This window comes from Akebia trifoliata, chromosome 2 (genome assembly GCF_017979445.1).
Source record: "Akebia trifoliata isolate Shusen 1 chromosome 2, ASM1797944v1, whole genome shotgun sequence".
Lineage (NCBI taxonomy): Eukaryota > Viridiplantae > Streptophyta > Magnoliopsida > Ranunculales > Lardizabalaceae > Akebia > Akebia trifoliata.
In genome coordinates, this window is record NC_141376.1 from 8,074,267 (window position 1) to 8,084,169 (window position 9,903).

At 36.3% G+C, this 9,903-nt stretch overlaps 1 protein-coding gene across 1 annotated transcript; it reads right to left on the minus strand.

Moving 5' to 3' along the window:
- Positions 1-1,470: 1,470 nt before the first annotated feature.
- LOC147409296 (Phototropic-responsive NPH3 family protein) lies at positions 1,471-5,548 on the minus strand. Its single transcript, XM_086427294.1, has 5 exons — positions 5,245-5,548; positions 5,019-5,088; positions 4,269-4,862; positions 3,644-4,183; positions 1,471-2,229 (listed from the first exon to the last, which is right to left on the minus strand). Exons 1-5 carry the CDS (start codon positions 5,343-5,345, stop codon positions 1,702-1,704), a joined length of 1,833 nt encoding a protein of 610 aa, XP_086283420.1. The 5' UTR covers positions 5,346-5,548; the 3' UTR covers positions 1,471-1,701.
- Positions 5,549-9,903: the final 4,355 nt, after the last annotated feature.

The window sequence follows — 9,903 nt, forward strand, 5'->3', positions numbered from 1 at the left end:
ACAAAGTAGCCTCTTTATCTGCTTGAGACTAACCATAAAAAATAGTAGCATTGTTTGTTGTTGGACATGTTCAATGAAGGACAATTACACCCTGTTAGAAGAAACTAGTAGGCATGGGCATCCCCTTTGGGGTTAAAGGGTAAAAGAGGAAATGTGGTAAAGTTAGAGGGGTATTATTGAAAAAGAGGGTAAAAGAGAAAAGATGATAAAATTGGAGGGATATTATTGAAGGGGGGGGGGGGGGGGGAGAGAGAGAGAGAGAGAGAGGAAAGACAATAAAGTTGAAAGGGTAGTGAAGAGAAAAGACAATAAAGTGGGATGCTGTGGACCCTACTCTATTGTAGTTGGAGTGAGATGTTTATATCTACAATTAGAGTGAGACCTACCGTTGTTTTTTATAATATAAATATTCAAGTTGAAGGTCCTAAAAGAATGAGAGAAAGTCCTAAAAGGACGTGGATGGGGATAATGAAAGTAGATATAAACTCATTTATGCTAATAGAAGACTACACTCCGGACAAAGTGGACTGGAGGAACATGATTTGTTTAGCCGATCCCAAGGCTTTGTTGTTGTTGTAACTACCTTGATAACATAATGAGTGTTCCTTATTCTTGATTTTCAACCCATGCAAGGCTTACTTTTCGAGAGAAGCCAAAGATGACAACAAAATGATTGAGATGGAACCATTTTTATTTCATGCACTGCTGGCCTATCCCGAGCACACTACTTTTCAGAGTTGGCTTCTTTCGATGGAAGGACAGGTATGTCAAACACTCATATTATCAGGAGAGACCATGCTTCTTGTTTCGAGCCAGATGCCATGTCTGGGGGCCAAAATGCATCGGGTTGTTCTGGTCGGGTGCACACGATTTCTTCATTTTGTTAACTGCAAAATTACACCTGTTTCCTCTCCCAAAGAATCAAGGCCCCTCATGTATATAAACATGAAAAGAAAGGCTTATTCTTTTAAAACCATCATTTTCTGAATTTTGAAGTTGTATACCACTAAACACATCTGTGTCTGTATCTTTACCTATGTGGATAGAAATGCTCTGAAGGTTCTATAGCTTGAAATGCACTTTTTGTTGTGTGATGATTGATCACAGACATCAAAAAAGCAATACTACAGAGATGTCTCTTCAAGAAAATCATATTTTTCAGAAGTGCTTTTATTCAGAAGTCTTTAATAATTCAGTTTTGCTTTTATCAGGTTTGTACTGGGGGGCTTCAATAAGTTTTTTTTTTTTTTGAAACTCAAGATGACATCTAAATAGGAGACTTTGATTTAGATCCATTTCTTATAAGTACACCTCATTAATGGAAGCAACTCTAAAAATCCATTGAATTTTCTTTAATTTGCCCATCCCCTACTAATACTTTTCAATATGATTTCCCTACGGTAAACATTCAGCAACCTGAAATTATTTTCTTTCAACAGGACTTATGAATACAAATCAAGAGTCAAAATATGTGATAAGCCCTTGATGATGGATTTTTTTTTTTTTTTTTTTTCACCAACTTTGAATTTATAGAAAATTTTGAAACACAATGACAAGTTAATTTACAACAATATTCTTGTAACACAGTAAACAGAAAAACAGACATAGCTACTAGTACTCTTCTCAAGCCTCAAAAGCATAGCAACAGAAACACTATAATCATAATGAACAAATACATAGTGCACACTAATAGAAGACGACTCAGGATATAGAATGTCGTCGATCTCTGCTGGGCTTCATCCGACCTTTGGCATCAGAAGGCTTGAATCCATCAGCACGGAAAGGAGACAGACGCCCAAGTTTTTTCGATACAGAGCTAATAAACGACTTTCGAGGCAATGGGGGCTTATTAGCAGACGGTATAATGCTTCCTGGTGGAGTCCCGCCCGACGGTTTTTCAAATTCTTTTAATCGCATTCGCATTCTCACTAATTCTATTTTCAAGTCCTCGTTTTCTCTTCGTAGGGTCGAGAGTTCATCAGGGACGGGGTGGTAATCAGTAGAGTACAAGTTCACTTTGTCAGGTAGAGATGGAGATTCACCACCAATGAGATTGCCGTTCATGACATCTCTAAGGCGTTGTTGCTCATAGTAAAGCACTTGTACCACAGTCTGCACAGGGAGCCGTTCATTTTGAGCCGCATGAGCGCAAGCCTCCCGTGATAGTTTCTGACAGTCCATTAAGCTGCAAACTTTCTTCCTCTCCATGTCACTCAAGGAAGGATGAGCCTACATGTTGCAAGTGTCAAGGATGAAAGTAAGGGGAGATATCCATGCAAGAAAACAACCTCAGATATAGTTGAGAAAACTGAATACACTGTCAAAATTGTATATTTCTACCTAAGAAATGTTATGGTTTGTGGAGTCTGACGACACAGTGGAGACAAGCGAAGCTCTTGGAAGAAATTTTCCCAAGGGCATTTTGGTAATTTCACTGGTATTATGTAAACTAGTTATGTTTTCCTGGGTTATATATATTTCTATTTTTGGTGAAAGGGTGTAATCTCTAACTGCAAGTTTTTTCTTCATATGTGACCAATGTGGGAATTTTTAAGGATGGTGAAAAGACCGACTATGATTTTGTAGAACTAGATGTTGGGCCAATCATGAACGGCCGAGATGAGGAGGATGAAATAGATGACTAGCAAGACTAAGGGAAGGCAAAATCAGAACTTAAACATTTGGGGGAGCGTCGTGCAACGAAGATCACTATTGGTACCAATGACAAGAAGTGCTCCAAATGCAGGTTGAAGGCTCTAACAAGATGAGGCAAGACGAAAAGAAAGACATGGATAAAAGTTGAGAGAAAGTGTTTGAAGAAGCATGTAAACCAGCCAGCTACTCTGAAAGACCGGTCTGTTGGACGGGAGAACTATGAATATAAGAGGGACATGAGACTTAATTGGGGTATGATGCACCTGAGAGTGGAGGAAAATATACACTCAACAATCCCCCTCACCCATAAGGGTGGAAATAATCGAACCCATGAACTATACGAACCTTGTACTTCGATACCATGTTAACCAACCAAATACCTCAAAAGATCGATCTATTGGAGAAGGGGAGAATTATGAATATAAGAGGGTTACGGGGATTAACTGGGGTATGACACACCCAAGAGTGGAAGAAAATATACACTCAACAATCCCCCTCACCCATAAAAGTGGAAGGAATCAAACACGTGACCTATAAGAACTTAGCGCTCTGATACCATGTTAACCAACCAACTACTCCAAAAGACCAATCTATTGGAGAGGAAAGAACAATGAATGTAGGAGCTTCACAGACTTAACGGGGTATGACACACCCGAGAGTTGAGGAAAATATACACTCAACAAAGCATAATCTCATGGAAGATATATCCCTAGAAGGAGTGAATGGAGGAACAATATTCCTTTAGTTGAATCCAAGTAATTGAGAGAAGGAAAAGTTGATGACGATGACAATGCTGATATTAGATAGAGACCATAGAAGGAACGTCCAAGTTGAAGCTTTCTAAAATAGCAAGAAAAAGACCCAAAAAAAAGTGGGTTTAGGTAGTGAGAGTGGATATGAACATGCTTGCAACAACAGAAGACAGCTTTAGATAGAATAAGGCCTCGATGACGATGACGTGAAGATAAATAAACTAAAGAGATTGTACCTTTAAGTAGATATCTATGGCTCTATACATGCCATCCTCTGTTACTCTTGCTTGTTCTGGGATCAACTCAGCGAGTCCTATAAACCTTGAAACAGATAAGTTACGATCAGAGGCTATTTCAGCAAGATAGCTTTCCATTAGCTTCCCAATCCGCTCCATGTCACTAGTAGGAGGAGACACATAGTCCTCGTCTGCATTGTAGCACAATCGAGTCCCATCCATTTCATATTCAATGTAGTTCATCAAAATCCTTTGTATGGTGTCCAAATCAAACAACATGTCGCCTGTGAAGGAATAAGAAGGAATCAACAGATCATCCAACACTGCTTGTCCTAGTTGCAAGCCCATCCTCTTTTCAAGATCAAGCCGACAAGCAACTGTTGTCTCAAGATATATCGCCGCACGTAGAAGCATAGAAAGGAAGCTAACTGACATAGTATTCTTCTCCCTCGGTAGAAGACTCACAATTGTCTCTAACACAACTCTCTTTTCGTGTTCTTGTGTCGGATCAATTTTCTTCCTTCCCTTACCAAATATTTCCTGCATCAAGTCTTCAAATTAGATACATGAGTACATGACAATGTAGAAATCGAAATAAGTTAGGTTTTAAGGATGGGTTTCTCACCAAACCTCGAAGAGATTTTTGCGCATAAAGCATAAGTATTGGACCAAGAGCATATTGTTTAAATCCTCTCGATATCATTGCCATGATAACCCGTTGAAAGATATCGATTCTAAGAACTATTAAATCTTCAGCCCACCAATCGACAACGGGTTTAGGGAGATTCTCTTGGCTATTCTCATTCCTACCTGTTAAACAGAATTGGCTCTCCTTGCAAACTATATATGCTACGGTGTCTATACATCGGCTCACCAATTTCACCTTCTCTGCAATCGGAAGGAGACTCTCCGATAAATGCAACACGGAGACCGCCCCGGATAGGCTCTTCAGTGCCACTTCATTCAAATAGGCCTCTGTTCTTCCCACTAAATTCCCAACCGAATAGTCCTCCGTCATCTCAAGATACTCTGCAGCGCATCGAAGCATGGCAATGTTATCCGTACTCATCTCAAAATTTATCCCGTAACAGAATTTTGCTGCAAGTTCAAATGCTTCCGCCCCACCAGGAATATTGGGAATTTCAATGACTGAGAGATCAGCGTCGCTTGCTCCCGACACCAATTTTCTGATGTATCCACACTTTGAGACCAATGGGAACTGCAATTTAATTTGCCAATTAATCAAAATTCGATTCTACCCAGTTAATTTAATTCCAGTTTAAGCACAACTACCGATTCTCATGTCAAAACTATGGTTTCTCTATGATCATTGACACTAGAAATTTAAAAGTAGGATCAAGAATTTGAATGTCACCTTGTGCAATGAGAATGAACCTCCACCGGTTTGAACCGTTACATCGCTCGGTATCTCTTGGGAGAAAATCCTGTTTAAATTCAACATGCCATCTTTATAATTTTTTCTTTATTTATAAAAGAAACTATCCATTTTACAAGAACAATTCAAATTCAATCTTTTTTTAAAATTTTGAGAGAAACCTCATTAAAAAGTGAGAAAAAAATATTGGAGAAGAGAAGCAAACCATTCACTAGTTCTCTTCATTGCATTGGTAAGAAGTTGTTTCTTCTTGGAAGACATGGGAACAGTTGTTGGTGCAGTTTCTTCATGATCAAGCTCCACCATGACTTTGATTCAACAATATCTCACCTTTCTCTTAACTTCTTTAGATTGAGCATTTGCCCATAATATGAAGAACAGTGGAGAGATTCATAAATTTTTTTTTTTCTTTCTTATTTTCTTATTTTTTTCTTGTGAGAATTGAGATGAGAGGCTAAGTATGAAACCTTAATGTCTAATCACTTTTGGTTCCAACATCCAAATCATCAAAAACTAAAAGATACATAATTGAATTATCATCTTCATCCCCACAGCCAACCAATCCTTAATTCAGATCATAATTTATTTTTTTTCAAATTACCCTAGTTGCCCACATCTTGGATAAGACGAGTGATTTTATTAGGGGTACTGGAGTCATTTAAAAAAATTAAGTGGGGTACAACAGTGGCAGTTTGGATATTAGAGGTAAGAACTTGGGTAACTGATAGTCTTAGGATGTACATATTGTGTGGTGAGCTGAGAATCTGGCGTTCAATGGCTGTGATTGATTGTTTTTAAGAGTTGGCGGCTCACGTGGGTTACATTATTCCTAGCCACAAAAGTACAAATCACTTTCTCATCCTTTTTATAATTTAGAGGAAACTTAAGGGTTGAGCTTTTCTTATTGTCCATGAAATTAAAAATGGAGAATCACAAGTTACACTATTACAAGTTTTGATGAATCTTACAGATTTGTTAATCATCATTGACTCGATTGTGTCAATTGATGACCCATTCTTGATCATCATCGTTATTGACGAGAGAAAAGAGACTTGAATAGGTTTCTTAGATTCAAAGTGGGCAAAAGTGATTCGATGAAATTACAATGATACTCGTCACCCTTTGTTAATATGAGAGATGAGTTAGATCTTTGATCCTTAAAAAATGAAGCCCATTGTTAAAGTTTTGACAATAACAATAATCTCTCGTGCCATGGACCAATTAGAATAACAAGCTCTTGTTAATGTTATTCGTCTTTTTCTTCTTCTTTTTATTGTAGGGTGCACATTAATTCAATTATATTCTACAAAAATGTCTAACTGTGACCGACAACCTCTTTTTATCAAAATACAAACGATGGTGCATGACAGATAGGGATGTCAATGGACTAGACCTGAGCTTGCATTTTGATCATTTTTGGATGAACCCGGGCCCAATCCTATAATTCAAATTCGTGGACCTTATGTCGAATAGAGCCATAAAAAGAAAAATGGTTGAGCTTGTTAATCAAAAGGAAAGTTTTTTTTATTTCATGCATGTTCTCCATTAATGTTCTCTTTTAGAGGGGAAAAAATGTGGGGGAAAGAAAAAGAAACTGTCCCTCCTCTCCATGTTTCTCTATTTTAATTTTCAAAGATGTGGGGTTGAAGTCAGTTTGATGTGTCTTGTCTTCAATTAATGAAGTATCTAAAGCTCATGGAACGATCGCTATAGTGTCCACCCTTGTTAGTCTACTTGGGATGTCTCTTCACATCAAACACTTCCCCATTGTCTCCTTAATGTTGATTGATCATAAACCAAAGACAAAATAATTCATTAATTGTCAACCTTATCACAGTTTACGTTTAAAGTAGTTGTTGCATCATGGACACAACATTTCCTATCCTTTTCTTTGGCCTAAATGAAACATAGTTTTAAAATCGGAGTCGAAGCTTGGCCAAGTCAAGTCAAATCGATTAGATTTCAATCTAATACGGCCCCAAAACTTGATGGAATCATATTATCGAGTAAACTTGGCAAATCATCAAGTCAACTCATCAACTCGAAAGTGAGTAACGGTGATAAAATTAATTAAACAATAAAGATTACAGACATATAGAGACATACCCTACGAATACCCAATTAAGTTTGAAAAAGAAAAGATTCAATAAAAATTGAGCAATTAAAAATATAAATTATATTAAGATGCATAATTTAAGTTCAATGTTGTTGTTCCTAGACAAGTGAAGGTTAGTAATGCACTTAGTATGTGAATATACGACCATAGATAGCTTTAAATGGTGAAATAGAATTATTGTTGCAAATCACAATATTTAAAATGATGCATAAACACATGATGACAATGATGGTACATGCAAATGTTTGCAACACCAACTAATGAGAAACTTATTTTTAAGAAAAATGTTGAACTGACTTCCTTCGACACTACACTGATCTGACAGTGTGCAGAGAGCGATATAGTTGTTGCCTTGTATCTCGAGGAAAAAATTATAACTCTGCACTCTGCCATGTCAGCACAATGATGAGCTTAATGTCGAATGAAGTCAATTTAGAGAGAAAAAAAAATTAAGATCCCAATATGCATGGAAATTGACAATAAATAGTTTTTCCAATTAAAATTAAAAGAGTCCGACTAGTCTTATTAAGATAGTGAGGAAAAAAATGCCTTACTAAACCTCATCTACCATCAAATAATTTTTCCAACCAAAATTAAAAGAGTCCGACTAGCCTTAATAAGGTAGTGAGGAAAAAAGATCATACTAAGGCTTACAAATCTCGAGGTCTTATTATGGTGGATGAGGCTTAGTAAGCCCTTTTTCCTCACTATCTTAGTAAGAAAAGGGTTTCTCAAACTAAAAACCAACTCTGCTTCAGACACTTCCAAGATCCAATGGAATGTAAGCAAGTATTTTTAGAATGAATCTATTTTCTCTGACCAATTTTCATGAAAATTGATTTTCTAAAGAAAACATTTTCTCCCAAATCATAGATGCCCTTGTAAGGCATTTAGTATAAAAAATAATTACTGTTCCAAAAATTTGACATGAAGCCTAGTTATTCTTTTTCTCATAATCATTTCCAACATATTTCATTCAGTCCAAAAGATCTCTCACATCAGGTACATCATCTGTCCGATCGTAAATCCTAACTACTGGCCTAATGGTTTCCTTGGAGGGAATCATATATTGGTGGAATTCGATCGATTTGGGTCCACACAATCGATTGTAGAATCCAAGGGTCAGATGAGTTTGAATCCTATAAAATACCTTAATGAGTTAGCTTTCAAAATATTTAATCAATTAATAACAAATTATTCTTTTTTTTATGGTTAATTAGTAGGTGGCATGTTCTTTTGCACATGATTTACAAAATCTAGAATTCTTATAAAAGTATAATTGTCTTTATAATTGACTTAGTATAAATAGTTTAAAAGTTTCAAAAAGATATTATAATATGTGCCATTTAATGTGATATGTAGATAAGTTCGTAATTTAAAAAATAATAGATGTGGATGTGATGTAATGTTGGGGTGTTTCTAGAATTTAAAATTTTAGTATCGACAATACTCTACTCCGTCGTCTCTCATTATAATAGTATAAAGATTTTAACATATCCTCTTACCAAAATCTTTGATTTAAACTCAAAATTCCATCGTCTCCAACCTTTAATTAAGTCAAAAACTTCAATTTTTATTTAACAAACTTTAGGTTTTTTTTTTTTTTTTTCCATAAAAAATCCTCCCATTTTACCCTTGATTTATTTGGTAAAGTTCTCTAAAATTAAAAAATAATTTTTTTATTAATTTCTCACATATATTTATACAATAGACGTAATTCTAACTCAAAAAATTAAAATAATAACATGGACATTGTTGTTGCCAGGGGTGAAGCCAAGATTTTCTTGTAGTGGGGGCAAACTATGATTAGTTGTATAGTTGAAGAACTTGAATGATGGGAAAATTATTTGCTCGAAAATACGATTGGAGGGGGTGAAGGTGGGGGGCAAAACTTGGAGGGAAATGAGAGTGTGGGGGAAAATGAGGAGAGAGGTGAGGGAGTGGAGACAAATGGGACATGTAATTAGTTGAAAATATAGGGGTGTCTCCAAGTTTTGTGGGGCAATTGCCCCCACCAGCTCCTTACTAGCTCTGCCCGTGGTTGTTGCCTTGTCTTTCAACCTCTAGATTTGGACAAGACTAAAAGATAAAGGTATTTTGATCATTTTCGTTATGATCATGGTTAAGTGGTATGCCATCAACCCATCAAACACGAGAGTACTATATCCCAATCAGAAGACACATACAAGTTGAATGTTCTAAAGTATTCTAAACAATTGATTGAAATAGTGAAAGTAGAAGGTGTTAATTTAACTAAGTTGGTAAGGCATGTGGAGTGTTGATCCCCTTACATGGATTCAAAATCCGTTAATCCCCACCTCAACCTCTTTTGACACACTAACTCGCATTTGCTTAGAGAAAACGATAAATGAAAATAGTAAAAGTAGATACAAACATGCTTATAATAACAAAAGACATGACTCTAGTGTAAACAAACAAAATAGAATAAAAGAACAAAGATATGTTTTATGGACCCAATTTTTTATAGAAAATCTTTGATAATGATTATTTCTCTCCGTCAAAATCCAAAGAGATTAACAAGAAATAAAAAATTTGAAAATTCTAGCTGCATTATAGAGAGAGAGAGAGAGAGAGAGAGAGAGAGAGAGAAATGATAGCTGAGGAGTGATTATTAGATGCCGACGATGCTTTATTTGGACAAACTTGAGTCACCACCCTCGTGAAATGGTCGGAAGAAGGCGTAAGATTTAGACACCCGTATCGTGCTTACTTATGGAATCTTACTAT

Excerpts from the sequence above, each read along its gene's own strand:
- LOC147409296 (XM_086427294.1), bottom strand. The coding sequence starts at position 5,345 with ATGGTGGAGCTTGATCATGAAGAAACTGCACCAACAACTGTTCCCATG. Across the intron at positions 5,089-5,244 it reads ATGAAGAGAACTAGTGAATG|GATTTTCTCCCAAGAGATAC; the intron begins GTTTGCTTCTCT and ends GAATTTAAACAG. Across the intron at positions 2,230-3,643 it reads CCATAGATATCTACTTAAAG|GCTCATCCTTCCTTGAGTGA; the intron begins GTACAATCTCTT and ends TGCAACATGTAG.